The sequence below is a fragment of the Amblyraja radiata genome, chromosome 15 (assembly GCF_010909765.2).
Source record: "Amblyraja radiata isolate CabotCenter1 chromosome 15, sAmbRad1.1.pri, whole genome shotgun sequence".
Classification (NCBI taxonomy): domain Eukaryota; kingdom Metazoa; phylum Chordata; class Chondrichthyes; order Rajiformes; family Rajidae; genus Amblyraja; species Amblyraja radiata.
Window position 1 is genome coordinate 36,839,639 of NC_045970.1, and position 19,916 is coordinate 36,859,554.

Consider the following 19,916-nt stretch of genomic DNA (forward strand, 5'->3'; position numbering starts at 1 on the left):
TGTGATGTCACAATGCCCAATACTCGCAGATGTCCAATCGGAATGGATCCATTTACATGGACGGCCGCCGGCCGCCTTTCTTCCTTTGATTCCCTGCAACTCCGAAACCAGACGCAGAATCGCTGACATCTTTTCCATTTCGGTAGAGATTTCACTTTTCTTTCTAAGTATCCGCTCGTCATTACATTTTGTCGTGTTTAAGTACACGTTTTTAATCAAATCCTTCTCCCCCCCCCAATATTTCAGAAATAAACTGGCTTCTCACCCATAGAAGCAGCCCCAGCCCCAGCCCCTGGTGAACGTTCCATCGTGTGACGTCACAATGCCCAATGCTCACAGATGTCCAATCGGAATGGATCCATTTACATATGCCTTTGCAGGAGCCCCAGCCAATGGTGAACGTTCCATTGTGTGATGTCACAATGCCCAATGTTCACATATGTCCAATCGGAATGGATTCATTTACATATGCCTTTGCAGGAGCACAAGCACTTGGTGAACGTTCCATCGTGTGATGTCACAATGCCCAATGCTCAAAGACATCGTTGCCATAGAGGGAGTACAGAGAAGGTTCACCAGACTGATTCCTGGGATGTCAGGACTTTCATATGAAGAAATACTGGATAGACTCGGCATGTACTCACTAGATTTTAGAAGATTGAAGGGTTATCTTATAGAAACTCCTGATTACATTTTGTCGTGTTTATGTACACATTTTTAATCAAATCCTTCTCCCGCCCCCCCCCCTCCCCCCCAATATTTCAGATAAAAACTGGCATCTCGCTCATAGAATCAGCCCCAGCCCCAGCCCCTGGTGAACGTTCCATCGTGTGATGTCACAATGCCCAATGTTCACATATGTCCAATCGGAATGGATTCATTTACATATGCCTATGCAGGAGCCGCAGCCCCTGATGAACGTTCCATCGTGTGATGTCATAATGCCCAATGCTCAAAGACATTGTTGCCATAGAGGGAGTACGGACAAGGTTCACCAGACTGATTACTGGGATGTCAGGACTTTCATATGAAGAAAGACTGGATAGACTCGGATTGTACTCGCTAGATTTTAGAAGATTGAGGGGGGATCTTATAGAAACTCCTGATTACATTTCGTCGTGTTTATGTACACATTTTTAATCAAATAAGTGGTTGGACATGCTAGATGCAGGAAGATTGTTCCAGATGTTGGGGAAGTCCAGAACAAGGGGTCACAGTTTAAAGCGAAGGGGGAAATCCTTTAGGACAGAGATGAGAAAAAGATTTTTCACACAGAGAGTGGTGAATCTCTGGAATTATCTGCCACAGAAGGTAGTTGAGGCCTGTTCATTGGCTATAATTAAGAGGGAGTTAGATGTGGCCCTTGTGGCTAAAGGGATCAGGGGGTATGGAGAGAAGGCAGGTACAGGATACTGAGTTGGATGATCAGCCACGATCATATTAAATGGTGGTGCAGTCTCGAAGGGCCAAATGGCCTACTCCTGCACTTAATTTCTATGTTTCTATGTTTCCCTCCTGTCACCCCTCTCCCTCTCCCACCCATCCCCCTCTCCCCCACCCCCCTTCCCTCTCTACCACCACCCCCTTCCCCTTCCCCTCTGTCCCTCTTCCACCACTCCCCCTACCCCTTCCTCCCCACTCTTCCTATCCCCTTACCCCACCCCTCTCCCTCCGCACCCCTCTCTCTTCCCCTCCCTTCCCTTCTCTCCCCCACCCCTTCCCCTACCCCTCTGTCCCTCTCCCACCACTCCTCCGTCCCTCTTCCACCACTCCCGCTACCCCTCTACCCCTCCCTCCCTCCCCACTCTTCCACTTCTCTCCCCCTTCTCTCCTCCCCCTCTCCCTCTCCTCACCCCTCTCCCTCTCCCATCCCTCTCTCCCCACCCCCCTTCCCTCTCTACCCCACCCCTTCCCTCTCTCCCCTCGCCCCCTTCCCCCTATCCCTCTGTCCCTCTTCGATCACTCCCCCTGCCCCTCTCCTCCTCCCTCCCCACTCTACCACCTCTCCCCCTTCCCCTCCACTCTCCCTCCCCACTCTTTCCCCTCTCTCTCCCACCCCTCTCCCCCTCCCGCCCTCCTCCCCTCCCTCCCCATCCCCCCTCCCCACATCTCTCTCCCCATCTCTCACCCCCTATCCCGCTCTCCTTTCCCTCCCAAATCTATCCCGTTTCCTCCTCCTCCTCTCCCCTCCCACCCATCTTCTCACCCCCCCCCGCAAACGCCGTTGGGGAAACAGACCCAACGGGTCTGCACTTGGTCTAGTTAATATATAAAACTGTGTGCCTGCCGCCTGCCGTCCGGCTGCCTTTCTGCCTTTTGATTCGTTCCATCGTGTGCTGTCACAATGCCCAATACTCGCAGATGTCCAATCGGAATGGATCCATTTACATGGACGGCTGCCGGCCGCCTTTCTTCCTTTGATTCCCTGCAACTCCGAAACCAGACGCAGAATCGCCGACATCTTTTCCATTTCGGTAGAGATTTCACTTTTCTTTCTAAGTATCCGCTCCTCATTACATTTCGTCGTGTTTAAGTACACGTTTTTAATCAAATCCTTCTCCCCCCCCCCCCCCAATATTTCAAAACTAAACTGGCTTCTCACCTATAGAAGCAGCCCCAGCCCCAGCCCCTGGTGAACGTTCCATCGTGTGATGTCACAATGCCCGATGCTGGCCCTTGTGGCTAAAGGGATCAGGGGGTATGGAGAGAAGGCAGGTACAGGATACTGAGTTGGATGATCAGCCATGATCATATTGAATGGTGGTGCAGGCTAGAAGGGCCGAATGGCCTACTCCTGCACTTAATTTCTATGTTTCTATGTTTCCCTCTTGTCACCCCTCTCCCTCTCCCACCCATCCCTCTCTCCCCCACCCCCCTTCCCACTCTACCACCACCCCCTTACCCCTACCCCTGTCCCTCTTTCACCACTCCCCCTACCCCTCCCTCCCCACTCTTCCACTTCTATCCCCTTATCCCACGCCTCTCCCTCCCCAACCCCTCTCTCTTCCCCTCCCTTCCCCTCTCTCCCCCACCCCTTCCCCTACCCCTCTGTCCCTCTTCCACCACTCCCGCTACCCCTCTACCCCTCCCTCCCTCCCCACTCTGCCACTTCTCTCCCTCTTCTCTCCTCCCCTCTCCTCACTCCTCTCCCTCTCCCATCCCTCTCTCCCCCACCCCCCTTCCCTCTCTACCCCACCCCCTTCCCTCCCCCCCCACCCCCTTCCCCCTATCCCTCTGTCCCTCTTCCATCACTCCCCCTACCCCTCTCCTCCTCCCTCCCCGCTCTGCCACTTCTCTCCCCCTTCCCCTCCACTCTCCCTCCCCACTCTTTCCCCTCTCTCCCCCACCCCTCCCCCCCCATATGTAAATGAATCCATTCCGATTGGACATATGTGAACATTGGGCATTGTGACATCACACAATTGAACGTTCACCATTGGCTGGGGCTCCTGCAAAGGCATATGTAAATGGATCCGTTGGGTCTGTTTCCCCAACGGGTCTGCACTTGGTCTAGTAGACCATAAAATGGAACACAAACCAAGCCACCACCCATTTGAAGTTGATAACTAGAGCCAGGATGTTTAGGCGCTAAAAATCTCTGAAATAGGCAGGCAAAATAATATTACAAAAAAGGCACGAAAAGGGCATTTATTGACAAAAAAAAGGCATATAAAGGCATGTATTTCCCACACCAAAATATGGTTAAAACTGATAATATAAAGTTATACCACATTAAATGACCAAAGTTGCCTGGTTGCACATAATTACTAGCATTTTTTTCAAATTATCTGGTGTTAAATTATGCCGTTTGTCAGACAGAATATGCTTCAGTTGTGAAAAACTTCTTTCTACCCCAGCTGAGGTCACTGGTGCATACCCGAAACAAGCTACAGACTCTATATTTGTGTCCATATCTTGTGCATAACAACTACCTTTGAGAACTTCAGCTATGTTTTGTATGTCCTCAAGATCTTTGTTACCTAAAATCACTCTCTCACATTTTTCTTGTATGTCTTTACCTACATCGCCAGGAACTTTACGAATATCTTCAGTTACTTTGTTGAGAACCTGCAAGTTATTCACTAATGTTTCGCCACGTTTTTCAAGGGAAGTGATAGCTTGTGGGAAGTTTACAAAATTGGAAGCAATAAACAGAAGATCGTGGTTAGGGAGACTTTTTCCTGCATGATTTCGCTGAGGATCCTGACTGCAGCAGATTCTTCTTCTTCAAAACAGTTGACGACTTATCTTTTCAAAATTTGCAGCATAGTAGAATACAGCAGAGAGCAATGTACCCCACCTAGTCATAACGGGCTGAGGAGGTAGAGGAATCTCGGGTGCCATTTCCTTGAACAACTACACACGTGACGGTGCTTTGAGGAGGATTTTCTTGACATTGGAAACTAGGCGATTGATTTTTGTAAACAAGCTACTGATGTGCTCGGCAACTCTATGGCATCCGTGAGCTAAGCATGTCAAATACAACATTTTGGGGAATAAACCTTTAAGAGCACAAGCAGCTTTTTACATGTACAGAGCTACATCAGTAGTAAATCAGAAGAACATTCTCTCGTTTATACCTTCTTGCCAAAGTACAGCAAGTGAAGTTGTAAACAACTGAGCAATAGTTGAGCTGTTTGACTTATCCAATACTTCCGATGTCAACAAATACTCCTTTGATGGTTGACCTGCCTCCAGTTTATCGATGACCACATTGGCAACATATCTCCCCACAGCATCAGTTGTCTCGTCTATTGAGATCTATATTTTGGTGCATGCAACTTCATTTCCAGTTTTCTGCACAACAATGTTGAAGTTGCCGTCAACATAAGTTTTCCGTAATTATGTCTCGCTCGGTATATGTTCCTCTGTGTATTTCTCTAAAAAACCTCTGAGAGATTTGTTTTCCAATTTCCACAGTGGAATTCCAGATCAATGAATGCCTTGCACAGATCACTCAAAAACTCAGATTTGCGACTGGAGCCAGCAGTAAAAGTAGTGAGGAGACAAGCTTGCGTATTTCCGGCCTTCAGTTTCTCTGCCGCCGACCAGTGTGTACATGCTGGGAGACGAAATATTTATTCTCATGATTCACTGCTTTCTCACATGCTTTGCAAAACTGTGTGCTGTTGTGGAGAATATATCACTGTGGAGAATATATCACTCCCATACACTCTCACCAAATCGTTCAGATTTTTACCAGGTGTTGACTTGACTTTAGGCATTTTACCGCTTGCAGGGTAGATTTTACAAGATCTTTTCTCCCCTCTCCCACCAGGCAAGAGGTACAGATGTGTGAAAAGGCACACCTCCAGATTCAGGGACAGTTTCTTCCCAGATATTATCAGGCAACTGAACCGACCTATCACCAACAGGAAAGCTGTCCTGACCTCCCATCTACCTCATTTGAGACTCTGGGACTATTTTTAATCAAACTTGTTTCGACTTTATCTTGCACTAAACGTTATACCTCCGCTCTAGGATCTTTGATTTATACTGTGTCTGCACACAGTGGGTGGCTTGATTGTAATCTGCACACAGTGGGTGGCTTGCCATAGAGGGAGTACAGAGAAGGTTCACCAGACTGATTCCTGGGATGTCAGGACTTTCATATGAAGAAAGGCTGGATAGACTCGGTTTGTACTCGCAAGAATTTAGAAGATTGAGGGGGGATCTTATAGAAACTTACAAAATTCTTAAGGGGTTGGACAGGCTAGATGCAGGAAGATTGTTTCTGATGTTGGGGAAGTCCAGAACAAGGGGTCACAGTTTAAGGATAAGGGGGAAATCTTTTAGGACCGAGATGAGGAAAACATTTTTCACACAGAGAGTGGTGAATCGCTGGAATTCTCTGCCACAGAAGGTAATTGAGGACTGTTCGTTGGCTATATTTAAGAGGGAGTTAGATGTGGCCCTTGTGGCTAAAGGGATCAGGGGGTATGGAGAGAAGGCAGGTACAGGATACTGAGTTGGATGATCAGCCATGATCATATTGAATGGCGGTGCAGGCTCGAAGGGCCGAATGGCCTCCTCCTGCACCTATTTTCTATGTTTCTATGTATAGTCTTTCTGCTAACTGACGAACACGCCACAAAAGCTTCAAACTGCACCTTTGTACACGTGACAATAAACTAAACTTATGTTTCTAAGCAACTCGTAAGATTGACAAAGTGTCTGGAGTGACGCAGCGGATCAGGCAGCGTCCCTGGAGAAATGGAATCTCCAGGTCGAGACCTATTGTTTTTACCTATTACCTATTATTTTTCTCCAGAGATATTGCCTGTCGCGCTGAGTTACTCCAGCATTTTGTGTCTATCTTCTATGTAAACCAGCATCTGCAGTTCTTTCCTACATATCTAACGAATTCTGAGGTAAGTGAATTTTCAGCTCAGCCACTCGCTTCCCAGATCTCTCGCAATATCTCCAAGCACCAATGAAATTCCCACTCCGGTGTAATGCTGCACTGAGGGAGAAGATTCCGCACCGACTCCTTGCAGCAGGTGACTGGCGGGGTTCCGGGAGGGAGCGGGAACTCCGGGTTCCCGCGGGGCAGGTAGAAAGCCAAGGAGACGTGATCCCAGCAGCAGTAAGGCTTCAACTTGTTTCGGGTTGAATCGGGTCTCCACATCCAACCGTGGCCGGATTTGGAAACGACCGCCTGGGTGTCGTTGCCAACGGGGGGGCAGCGGCTGAACAAGGGAACAACATCCGAGGGGGGACACACCACCACGGCGTGCATGACCTCCTGCTTGTATTTGAAGGTGCCCAGGACCCGGAACTCGGCTCGCCTGCCGCCACACACCGAGTTCTCGTACATCTCGAACAGACTCTTCATGTCGTAGGTGAACTTGAAATTCCCGTATCGAGATTCCTCTTGGAAAGGAGGAGAGTTGAAGAAATGATGTATTGTGTCTGAAGGCCGAGCATTGGCTTCTATGATCTGTTTGTACTTGTTTTTCTCTCTCTCCTTCTCATTTTCAGATATTTCAGGACTCCACCATGAGAAATGTTCTTTCACTCCAATGTTCTTCGGAATGTGGCTGCTGAAAGTGCCGCTGGAGAAGATTCCTTGGGCACCGGTAAAGGTGGTGACGTGGGACAGGTGTGTCGGCTGGAAGCTAGCCCGGTCGCTTTCCCCTGCCCGTAGAACCTTGTAGTCTGGCTTTACACTGTACTGCATCTTTTCCCATCGATTGCAGCGTAGGTGTTCACATGGGTAAAATGATTCATCTCGACCCTTGGCGGAGCCCGTTTCGTGCCATTTGCCGACGTTGAACATGCTTCCAATGTTTCCGTCTGCCTGTGTTCCGATTCTGCTGAGACTACTTAGACCTTCCGGGAGAGGAAACAAAGTAAATTATTTTAGACATTGGAGAGGATGCCTGGTAATGGTGTGACCAAAGGGGCGTGACCATCTACGTGGGAGGTACCTGGGCGGATGGGACCATCTACGCAGGAGATATCTGGGTGCAGTCCCACCAATGCAGGCAAAATTAGATTCTGTAATTATTTTTTGTGGATGTCTAATGCAATACCGAGTCCAGCATTTATTGGCATCTTTTTTGAGCTTCTGCCTTGAACCGAGGAATATTTCATTGAACAGTGCAGGACAGAAATAGAATACAAGGAACTGCAGATGCTTGGTTATACCAAAAAGACTCAAAATGCTGGAGTAACCCAGCATGCCAAACAGCATCTATGGAGAACATGGATAGGTGACGTTTCAGGTTGGGATGCTTCGTATGACAGGAACAGGCCCTGTGGCCCACAATGTCTGTGCTGAACATGATGCCAACATTAATAGTAAGATTAAACGAGAACTTACCAGTTTGAAGTTTGATCTGTATTTTATGAGGAGTTACGATGAGGGATTATGTGAAGAACCCGCTCAGTGCGCAGGCGCGGCATACTTCCAAGCAGCGGTGTGGAATCACAGATAGACACAGTTATTTGAAGTAAACATAGTAAAGATAAGGAGACATCAATTTATTAGTTTGATCCATATAATGAGGGTGGGAGCGGAGGGCACGTAATCCTTCATCGTAACTCCTCATAAAATACAGATCAAACTTCAAACTGGTAAGTTCTCGTTTAATCTTACTATTTTACTTCAGAGTCACGTGAATGACTACGTGAAAACTTCAAAGCTCTGTGATTTCAAACCGTGTAAGTTCATACTTCACTCGCTGCCGAAGTCATTCGAGGGAGGAAGTATGTTATCGTAATCAACCATGAATCTGTTTGTAAAAACAATAATGGTGTTATTAACAACAACAAGACCAATTGCTCCCCCGGGCTTAAATTATATATTTTTTGCAGATTCTTTTTCTGCAAACGATACAGGTTCTGTCAGTGGTTTGTTATAAAAGTTTGGAACGTATACTCCCTAGACCACCCTGCAGTAGCCAGGATGTGGTCCATAGGCTCATCCATCCTCTTAGTTACTGACGTGGAAGCTGTCCTGGTGGAATAAGATTTTATACACGTTAGTATTTACTCCAGCAACTCCCAGTACCTGCTTGAGCCACTAGAGATAGTTTAGCTCGTCACCCGACCATGAGGTTTCCTGTGGCTGACCCATAAGGCTTTTTCCTCTCCCTCGGTATTCCTTATTGTGTCGATCTCTAAGTGGGTCATGACACATAAAACGTGGTTCAGGTGGGTATGCCCGGAATTTCATGACTGGAACTGATGTTCCTGGTCTGTTCTGTTTGGCCAACCCTTGAATGGGCATGTGACACTATCTGGTGTTATAACCATGTTGTCCCATCGCAGTAGATGGGAGAGCTGGCTCTTTGTGTTGATGTAAGGCCACCAGCATGTCCATCTTCAGGGTAGGCTGTTCCAGGGTGAGTGACCTGGCTGGTGATCATCCCCTAAGGTATGTCAGGATTTCACTGACATCCCAATTTGGGGGTACCTATTTCTGGGGAATGGATTGATATACCTCTCCTGTATCTGATCACCAGTGAGCGGTACCCAAGTTGAGTAGGCTAACAGAACATGTCCTTCATTGTGGTGAAGACCTGCCAGGAGCTCCAGTACAGTTTTTTGTTATAGTTGAATGTGTAATTCCTGTTTTGGAAAACAGTGTACCATTTCTTGATGCTCCTCAGGTATGTTCCCTAGGATATGCGACGGAATGCTGTCATCAGGTTGATAGTGCTCCTGATCCAAGCACAGCAATGGTCTTCCCAATTCTGCAATTCTTTTAATGACCATGTCGAGGATCACTGGGAACCATGCTTGTGGACTTGGTCCACTGTAATTTGCGTAGTACCCGACTGATGAAGCCGTAGTACCTATTGAAGAGGTAGAAGGAAAGGAAAACATAGAGATTAGGTTACCCCCACCCCTCAATACGCGGGAATGTCTCCATTGCCGCTGCCTTGAGATTGGTTTCATGTGACGTAAGTTAGTATGTGGTGATTTAATTGGATATAAGGAATAGATATCTGGTGTCCATATTGCTTAGTGATTTCAGCAAATATTTTTGGTTTAAATGCATGTTTACAGTATTTAGCTCACCTGATAGGTGAGTTACTGATGGTCAAACATGTTTGACGACATACGGTTTCCAATTGTTAATAAATTGTCCCCTAATATCGATGTTCTCCGCCCAAGTGGTTTGGTATATGCCACCACTGTGATGTTGTTATCTTATAAACGAACATGCAAATTTGGTGGATTACTGAGCAAATGCTTCACTAGAATTAAGTAAGTTAATATATAACATGTTTAAGTCAATTCATATTGGCATTAAGTATTACAAGCTCAGTAACACATCAGGACACATAAGATGTTACTCAAAACAGGTGGAAGTGTACAACCATAATCCTTCCTGCCGATAAATTCCATGATAACACTACAGATTAATCCATTTGCCCCCATATTACAGGTATGGAGATAGTTTTGAACACTAGTATCTCAGCTCATAGGAAAGGTACAAAGTTCAGTAGCTGGTAATGCTGCTATATCCCAATTACTTTGCCACGTAGTTGATTGGTGGTTAATGCACCATGACTGATAGTCTTAATGAATACCAGATAACAACGTTGTGGATGGTCAACGTAAATATCTGGATATATATTTTGTGCACCGTTCCCAGAGGCACTGCAATACTGGGTCGATGCGTGGAGTGGACGGAGCAAGCCCCTATTCCATCTCCCTGTTCCAAAATTCAATTTAATATATGGTCCCTAGATAAGGGACGTATCAGATTATTAAACTGATAAGAACAGATACTACACTTGATCTTAGCCAAAAGGCCGAGAAGCGATGCAGCTAAAGCTGTATCCAAGGATAGTTTGTCGTTAATATATAGACATGCCATGACGGAATGTTTCTAAGTGTCAGGGCAAGTTGATTCTGGATAACTTTGACTTAAATGCCGCAACGCTCATCATGGTTACTCCATCCAGGTAATTGCGGTATATCCGAAACTTATATGAGAAGGTACTGAATAGTGTGCATCTTCAAGGTCGATGTCTACCATAAAGTATCCTTGGATCCATGGTAGTAGTTACAAATCCCATGAATGGGTATACCTGGTGAAATACTCAAGTGGTTTATCAGCGATGGTGCGACATTCACCATCGTGGGAGGGTAGACCACTTGGGGTGCTTGCTGAATTGGTGGCAAGATATTAATTCTATTCCCCTTGTATTTATTTTTTGGTATATAACTACCAAGAGTGATAGCTTCCTAACCAGGCGTGATTCATCCACCCCTTGTTAGTACAACCCTTAACCTTTATGTGATGGTAGGAACCATACTTATCTGTCTTCATTGGTGTTTTCTTCGGTTTCTGGTTCCTTGTTCTTGTAGGGACGATGTTTGTTGGGGGGTGGCGCATTTTCCCCTGGGGCCTGCTCTGGGCCGTGGCCTAAAATGCTACGGATTTGGCATGCAGGCCCCGAGCGTTCACCAGTACCATGAGGTAGACGCCCCTGGTGGACACGTAGAGGTACTGCTGTCTGGTTTAGTGTGGTGCTCATTCCAGACTCTGCCCTCTTGTGCTGAATAGTTTGAACACTTCGTCCAGTTTTTTAGGACTGGTTTGGTAAGTGCCAGGTAGTAGGATCTGTGCTTGTGAGGTCGGCGTTCTCATAGTCCTGTTAATTTCATAGATTGAGGGCAGGTTTGTGAGTTCATTTCAGAAGTTATGAGGTATACCGTTGAACAGTAGGGTCGGGTGTTTTGCCATACTACCCTGCCCTTCTGGAATGAGCAGGTGGACATGATAGCCGACGTCAGGGTACCAAATGCATACTCCCGATATTGTTCAGCCAGTGACCCCTCTTCATGACCAGCCCAGCCACTGGTCACCCCAAAGCTAACCGCACTAAGGAGGAAGCGATGGGCAGTGCCTAGGCACTGTGGAGGGTATGCCTGAACCCTCCAGCGAGACTGCCCCTCACGTAGCGTGTCTCGCAGGAGCTCCTGCTCCAGGAGCCGCTCCAGCGGCTCAGGCGGCTGTCTCTCTCCCATGCGGGTGGAGAGACGTCCCCTCCGACAAGTCGGAAGACACCGGCCGGATGCCTCTTCGGATGGCTGAACATCCAGCCCGCAGCTCAGGCACTAGCGGGACTGGGCTCGGCGCGGTGATGGGGATAGCGGAGCGCCCGGTAATTGTTCCTACCGCCTTCTTCTGGAGCTTTTGTGCCTTGTAGTAGCGGGAGCGCCCCTCAAGCAGCGCGTCTCGCAGGCACCTGCTCCGTGAGCCGCTCCAGCGGCTCAGGCGGCTCTCTCTCCCCCCGTGCGGGTGGAGAGACGTCCCGTCCGACATCGGGAACACCTGCCGGATGCCTCTCGAGTGGCTATGCATCCAGCCCGCTGCTCAGGTACTAGCGGGCTGGCCTCGGCACGGTGTCGGGGAATTACAGAACACCGGGTCGCTCCTACCGCCTGTTGCTGCCCCCCTCCCCGACGGGAATACGTTTCTCCTTGAACGGGGGACAGTTTTGTTCCAGAGCCTTTTTCTCTGCCTGTAAAAAACACAAGCAGAAAAAGGCTCACCTGTAAAAGAAAACCCGACCTCAGGGTACTCACCTGACGGTCCGGTTCATTCTGTAACGGGAGAGCCTAACTCCCGTTGCAAGCCGCTGTTGCACTGCTGGCGTAATGCCACGCCTGCGCACTGAGCGGGTTCTTCACGTAGTCACTCACGTGACTCCGAAGTAAAATTCTCATCTGCCTGCGCATAATCCATCTTCCTCCACTCCGTGTGCCTATCAAAAGGTTTCTGAAATGTCACTATTGTATCTGCCTCCACCATCACGACTGGCAGCAGATTCCAGGCACTCACCACCCTTTGTGTAAGAAATATGCCCCACATACCTCCTTTAGTGAGGACAGGAACAGGGAGAACAGGGGATCTGAATGTGTGGCTGAGGGGCTGGTGCAGGGAGCAAGGATTTAGATTTATAGATCACTGGGATCTTTTCTGGGGTAGGGGTGACCTGTACAAAAGGGATGGGTTACACCTTAACTGGAGGGGGACGGACGTTCTGGCAAGCAGGGTTGCTAGGGCGACATGTGTGGGTTTAAACTAAATAGTGGGGGGGAGGGATTGACAAATTGGGATTCTAAAGATGGAGTTGAAGGGGAAGTGAGTACAGGAAAAATTACAAGAGATTCTCAAATTAATGGGAAAGAAAGTTCGAGAAGGGATAAAAGAGTAAGGTCAGGGCCAATTGCGAGCAATGCGAGGGGGGATGTGAATACGGAGGTCAAAGTGTTTTATATGAATGCACAAAGTATAAGAAATAAAGTGGACGAGCTTGAGGCTCAGTTAGAAACTAGCATGATGTTGTGGGAATTACAGAGACATGGCTGCAAGAGGGCCAGGGCTGGGAACTGAATATCCAAGGGTATACCTCCTATTGAAAAGACAGACAGGTGGGCAGAGGGGGTGGGGTAGCTCTGTTGGTGAGGAATGAAATTCAGTCCCTTGCAAGGGGTGACATTGAAACAGGAGATGTGGAGTCAGTATGGATAGAACTAAGGAATTGTAAGGTTAAAAGACTCTAATGGGACTTATCTACATGCCCCCAAACAGTAGCCTGGACATAGGGTGCAAGTTGAATCAGGAGTTAAAATTGGCATGTAGCAAAGGTAATGCTGTGGTTGTTATGGGAGATTTCAACATGCAGGTAGACTGGGAAAATCAGGTTGGTACTGGACCCCAAGAAAGGGACTTTGTAGAGTGTCTTTGTGATGGATTCTTAGAGCAGCTTGTATTGAAGCCTACCAGGGATAAGGCAATTCTGGATTTAGTGTTATGTAATGAACCGGATTTGATAAAGGAACTTGAGGTTAAGGAGCCATTAGGAGGTAGTGGCCTAATATGGTCAGGTTTAATCTGCAATTGGAGAGGGAGAATGGCAGATCGGAGGTGTCAGTGTTACAGTTGAATAAAGGGGACCATGGGGCAATGAGGGAGGAGCTGGCCAAAGTTGACTGGAAAGATACACTAGCAGGGATGACAGTGGAACAACAATGGCAGGTATTTCTAGGAATAAGACAGAAGATGCAGGATCAGTTCATTCCAAAGAGGAAGAAAGATTCCAAGGGGAGTAAGGGGCGACCATGGCTGACAAGGGACGTCAGGGACAGTATAAAAATAAAAGAGAAGAAGTACAATGCAGCGAGGATGAGCGGGAAGCAAGAGGATTGGGTAATGTTTAAAGAGCAACAGAAGATAACTAAAAGGACAATACGGGGAGAAAAGGTGTGGTATGAAGGTAAGGTAGCCAAGAATATAAAGCTTCTTTAGGTATGTGAAGAAGAAAAAAAATAGTTAAGACCTAAGTTGGACCCTTGAAGACTGAAAAAGGTAAATTTATTATGGGGAACAAGGAAATGGCAGATTAGTTGAACAGGTACTTTGGATCCATCTTCACTAAGCTTGACACAAACAATCTTCCTGATATAGTAGTGGCCCGAGGAACTGAAGGAAATCCACATTAGGCAGGACATGTTGTTGAGTAGACTGATGGGACTGAAGACTGATAAATCCCCAGGGCCTGATGGTCTGCATCCCAGGGTACTTAAGGAAGTGGCTCTAAAAATCGTGGATGCATTGATGATAATTTTCCAATGTTCTATAGACTCAGGATCAGTTCCTGTGGATTGGAGGGTAGCTAATATTATCCCACTTTTTAATAAAGGCGGGAGAGAGAAAACAGGGAATTATAGACCAGTTAGCCTGACATCGGTGGTGGGGAAGATGCTGGAGTCAATTATAAAAGATGAAATAGCGGCACATTGGGATAGCAGTAACAGGATCGGCCCGAGTCAGCATGGATTTACGAAGGGGAAATCATGCTTGACTAATCTTCTGGAATTTTTTGAGAATGTAACTAGGAAATTGGACAAGGGAGAGCCAGTGGATGTAGTGTACCTGAACTTTCAGAAAGCATTTGATAAGGTCCCACATAGGAGATTAGTGGGCAAAATTAGGGCACATGATATTGGGAGTTGAGTGCTAACATGGATAGAAAATTGGTTGGCAGACAGGAAACAAAGAATAGGGATTAATGGGTCCCTTTCAGAATGGCAGGCAGTGACTAGTGGGGTACCGCAAGGCTTGGTGCTGGGACCGCAGCTATTTGCAATATACATCAATGATTTGGATGAAGGGATTCAAAGTAACATTAGCAAATTTGCAGATGACACAAAGCTGGGTGGCAGTATGAACTGTGAGGAAGATGCTATGAGAATGCAGGGTGACTTGGACAGATTGGGGGAGTGGGCAGATGCATGGCAGATGAAGTTTAATTTGGATAAATGTGAGGTTATCCACTTTGGTATCAAAAACAGGAAGGCAGATTACTATCTAAATGGTGTCAAGTTGGGAAAAGGGGAAGTACAATGGGATCTGGGGGTCCTTGTTCATCAGTCTATGAAAGTAAGAATGCAGGTACAGCAGGCAGTGAAGAAAGCGAATGGCATGTTGGCCTTTATAACAAGAGGATCGAAGAAAGGAGCAAAGAGTTCCTTCTGCAGTTGTACAGGGCCCTAGTGAGACCACACCTGGAGTATTGTGTGCAGCGTTGGTCCCCTAATTTGAGGAAGGGTATTCTTGCTATTGAGGGAGTGCAGCGTTGGTTTACAAAGTTAATTCCCGGGATGGTGGGACTGTCATATGCTGAGAAAATGGAGCGGCTGGGCTTGTACACTCTGGAGTTGAGAAGGATGAGAGGAGATCTTATTGAAACATATAAGATTGTTAAGGGTCTGGACACGCTAGTGGCAGGAAACATGTTCCCTATATTGGGGGAGTCCAGAACCAGGGGCCACAGTTTAAGAATAAGGGGTAAGCCATTTAGAACGGAGATGAGGAAACACTTTTTCTCACAGAGAGTTGTGAGTGTGGAATTCTCTGCCTCAGAGGGCGGTGGAGGCCAGTTCTCTGGATACTTTCAAGAGAGAGCTAGATAGGGCTCTTAAAGATAGCGGAGTCAGGGGATATGGGGAGAAGGCAGGAACGGGGTCCTGATTGGGGATGATCAGCCATGATCACATTGAATGGAGGTGCTGGCTTGAAAGGCCTAATGACCTACTCCTGCACCTATCGTCTATTGTCTATTGTCTATTTAAATCTTGCCTCTTTCACCGTAAAGCTGTGCAATCTAGTTGTGATGTTCCTTCCTGGGAAAAAGGTACCGATTGTCTACCCTATCAATGCCTCTCATAATGTTATATAGTTTAGTTTAGAGATACAGCGCTGAAACAGGCCCTTCGGCCTACCGAGTCCATGCCGACCAGTGATCCCCGCACTCTAACACTATCCAACACATACTAGGGACAACTTACAATTAGACAAGCTGATTAATCTACAAATCTGTAGTCTTTTGAGTGTGAAACAGGAACACCTTGTCACAGGGAGAACGTGCAAACTCCGTACAGGCAGCACCTGTAGTCAAGATGGAACCTGGGTCTCTGCCGCTGTACGGAAGCATCCAAAATCATGTTGAATGAACAAATAGGATTGAGGGGCTGAGTGGACTGCCCCTTCTATTTCTTATGTAAACCTGTTATATCTGATCATGGCTGACCTCCACAACACTGCCCACATATGCTTCTGTAACGTTGAGGACCCCTTACCTGTAAGATAATACACAAAGTCAACTTGGTTCACATATTGTTGTAGCCAACAACAGTATCCCTGTAAGCACGAGTATCTGCAGAAACCCACGTGAAGCACAGAGTGTGGGTGTAACTCAGCGGGTCAAACCCCCAGAGTTATCTGGACGACACCTCCTCCCATCTTGCTTCGTGCAAGGACGCCATCTCCTCCTGCTCTCAATTTCTCCGTCTCCACTGCATCTGTTCCTAAGATGTCTTTCCTGTCTTTCAAAACTGAGGGTGGCACAGTGGCGCAGCAGTAGAGTTGCTGCCTCACAGCACCAGAGACCCGGGTTCGATCCTGACTCTGGATGCTGTCTGTAGGGAGTTTGCATGTTCTTCCTGTGGCCATGTGGGTTTTTCTGGGTGCTCTGGTGATCTCACCACCAGTCCCCACCCCTTTCCACAAAGACCACTCCCTCCACAACTCCTTGGTTCACTCATCCATTTCCACTCAAACTACCCCATCCCCAAGAACTTTCCCCTCGAACCCCAGGAGAGTTAACTCCTGGCCCGATACCTCCTTCCTCACCTCCATCCAGAGACCCCAGCAGTCCTTCCAGCGAGACAGAGGTTCATGTGCACCTCCTCTAAACTCATCCACTGCATTGAGTGCTCCTGATGTGGCCTCCTATACATCAGCGAGACCAAGCTTAGACTAGGTGACCATTTCACCAAACATTTGCGCTCGGACCATCAAGGCCTGCTGGATCTCCCGATTGCTAACCATTTCTATTCCCCATCCCGTTCCCAGACTGACCTTTCCGTCCTGGACTTCCTCCATTGCCAGAGTGTGGCCACTTGCAAACTAGAGGAACAGCACCTTTCTATTCTGCTTACAACCCTAAGGTATGAACATTGAATTCTCCAACACCCCATCCAATTTTATTTTTCTTCTTTCTGCCACGCCTCTCTCTTTCCACACCCATTCTCCCACTCCCTCCTTCCACCCTCTTCCATCTACATCCCTCCCTCTGGCTTTACATTTCATTCCTCTTCTCAGCCATGATTGAATGGCAGAGTGGACTCGATGGGCCGAATAGCCTAATTCTGCTGCAATGACATGAACTTCTCTCCCGATCAACATCCCTTTGTCTCCCTGTCTCCTTTTGTCACCTTTTTGTCTCCTTTGCATCTTTAGCCTTTGTCTACCTATTTGCCAATCAGCCCTCCACTTCCCCCCCTCCCCCTTCTCAACTGCACCCACCTATCACATACACAAAAAGCTGAAGTAACTCAGCGGGTCAGACAGCATCTCTGGAGAAAAGGAATAGGTGATGTTTCGGATCTCAAACCGAACCGGCATCCTATTCCTTTTCTCCAGAGATGGTGTCTGACCTGTTGAGAGACTCCTGCTTTTTGTGTCTATTTTCGGTTTAAACCAGCATTTGCAGTTCCTTCCTCCACTGATAATATCCTAGTTAATAATGGAATACCTTATGTATTTTATTAAGTAAAGATTAATTTGGGTTTTGGGTTCTGAGTAAATGAAAGTTTTGAAATTGGATTCTGTAGAAGGGCTGGGTAATCAGGAAATTGGAATATTTTAAAGAGTTAAAGAGTTGAAATACTTGGGGCATTGGGTTTAAAAAAAAAAAAGAGTTGAGAAGTCTGCTTTCTTTTTCTCTTTCTCTCTATCTATCTATCTATGGGGAATAATCTGGGGAACGCCTGTGCACATGTGTAATTTGAATCCTAAAAGTAACAAAGACTATAGAATATTAAGTTATCAGCAAAAAAAAATGTTTGGGAGATGAATCTTATCCGGTCGAAGGAACATGGGATGTAGAAACTTTAAAAAAGGGGAAAAAAGGGAAAAAGGCACTGAAACGATATAACCCCGGGGACCCCTTGTCTGACATAAGCAACCCTGTTTATAGAAGAGGGGGGATGAAGGAACAAGTTCGATGGGGAAATGAGGAACAAAGTTGGGAATAGTGTAGACCACCTCCCCCATATAAGATCCTGTAGGAGTGGGGGGGAAGGCTCCAGCACTCCTACAGGGAATGGCACCCCCCAGAAGAAACTGATACTGATAGCGACTTGGAGACTGAAAAGGCAGATGAGAAAGCAGAAGGGAAAGTGCTGAGGTGGAAGCGGAAGAAGAAGCAGTAATTGAATTCAGCAGTGAGAGAGTTAAACAACGCAGATGACCAGCGAGAGAAAACAGCAGATAAATTAAAGAAGATTGGAAGAGAAAAAAAGCATGAGAATTGAGGCTGCTTAAAAACTTTATCTCACAAGCCAACAGCCTATAGCGTTTAAAACAAAACTTGCCTTCGAACTTTGAATCACTTTTTGCAAACAGCTCGTCTCTGCAGGAGCGAGAGAAAGACAGAGGGGAGAGTTTGTGAGTGACCCAATGGTTGTGGGGTGTGGCAAGATCCTGATTGACAGGAAGTCTGACTAATCACAATCTGGATCAAAGTCTAATCACAGTGCCCAGGATCCTGATTGACAGGGAATTGAACCATCCCATTGTGAATCATACCGAGAGTAAAGAACATTCTAGAGTGTGGAGGGAAAGGAAAAGGAATAAAGTTGTTGTTTGATTTCTTGAGGGCCTCTGGGCTTATAAAAAGGATCTAATATAAAGACATGAGTACTGTGGAATGAAGCCAGAAGGTGGCAGCAATGCAACATTGCGGATGCCGGCTACCGTAAAACTCCAAAGAAGAAGAAGAAGTAGAATCATACCGACCTGCCCATTCCCAGCAGATGAAGCTTTTTGTGGGCTTGGTTAATTCTTATTCATTTTAACTCTCTTTCCAACAAGAAGACGACTTTCACAACTTAAAGACAACGCTGACAACTACATTAGCCTCAGCCTTCCCAGTCCATCTAGCCATTATTAAGTGCAATACCCATTTGAGTGGCCATGACAAAATCTCCCAGGGGAATGCCTGAGCTAATAGTACTGCTCATATGACAGCTTGTAAATTCTGGTCCAAAAATAATTAAAGATTCTAGTAAACAGAACAGACTTGTCAGACAAGGGAAGGTTTAGAAATTGCAAAGGGACGCCTTTGACTAGGGAAAATAATTATGGAAACAAAAGGGCAGTGCCATTGATTCCACTATGGGACTCTGGATCACAGCCCTTTTGGACAAATTTGTGTAATTGATGTTTTTCTGTCTGTTATTTTATATGCACTCCCTTACGCATGCTGATAAGAAGGATAAACAATAGAGATACACCGTACAATTTAAAAAACCTAATTGTGATGCCAATTTTCCTTGGTGAAAATTCCATGCTAATTTAGTAAATGTGTGAAATGGAAGGCAAGCTTATGAACGTATTTGGGTGTATCAACGTTTTAAGAGTTAGAATTATTTCCTTGAGGTGTGTATTACTGTTTTACTTTTGAGTGATAATTTAATTGTTTAAAGTGTGAATATCTGTGAGCATATTGTATGTGTGGCAACTTGTGAGTGAATGTCACAGGAAAAAAGGTATAAAATAAGTAAGTTTAAAGATTGTTACATGTTTGTGGAACCGATGGATGAATGCTGATTTAATCCTACACTTCAGATGAAATAGGATATCATTGAATGAGCTTGCTCTTTTATGTAGTATGTGTCTTTTTAAGAAGTCAGTAGTTGTGGGAGATGAGACCTATGATGGTTGTGTCGTCTGCGTATTTGTATATTTTGACTGAACTATACTGGGATGTGAGTTGATTTGTATAGAGTGAGAATAACCAGGGTGACAACTCCATCAACCCGGTCAAACTCTCCATAAATTAACGGACATGAACATTGACCCCTGCATCTGTCACTGGATC

At 46.5% G+C, this 19,916-nt stretch overlaps 2 protein-coding genes and 1 non-coding gene across 3 annotated transcripts in view; all 3 read right to left on the bottom strand.

Annotated features, from left to right (window-relative positions):
* Positions 1-6,005: 6,005 nt before the first annotated feature.
* LOC116981213 overlaps positions 6,006-19,916 on the bottom strand; it is a 52,141-nt gene continuing 38,230 nt past the window's right edge. The window contains exon 4 of the transcript XR_004414185.1: positions 6,006-6,323. The gene's annotated coding sequence lies outside the window, so the exon portion shown is untranslated. The remainder of the gene's footprint in view (positions 6,324-19,916) is intronic.
* LOC116981214 lies at positions 6,296-18,613 on the bottom strand. The gene is made up of 2 exons (XM_033034063.1): positions 18,409-18,613; positions 6,296-7,332 (listed from the first exon to the last, which is right to left on the bottom strand). Exon 2 carries the CDS (start codon positions 7,277-7,279, stop codon positions 6,389-6,391), a length of 891 nt encoding a protein of 296 aa, XP_032889954.1. The 5' UTR covers positions 7,280-7,332; positions 18,409-18,613; the 3' UTR covers positions 6,296-6,388.
* LOC116981666 lies at positions 10,089-10,280 on the bottom strand. Its single transcript, XR_004414271.1, has one exon. It is a non-coding gene; the product is annotated as a U2 spliceosomal RNA (small nuclear RNA).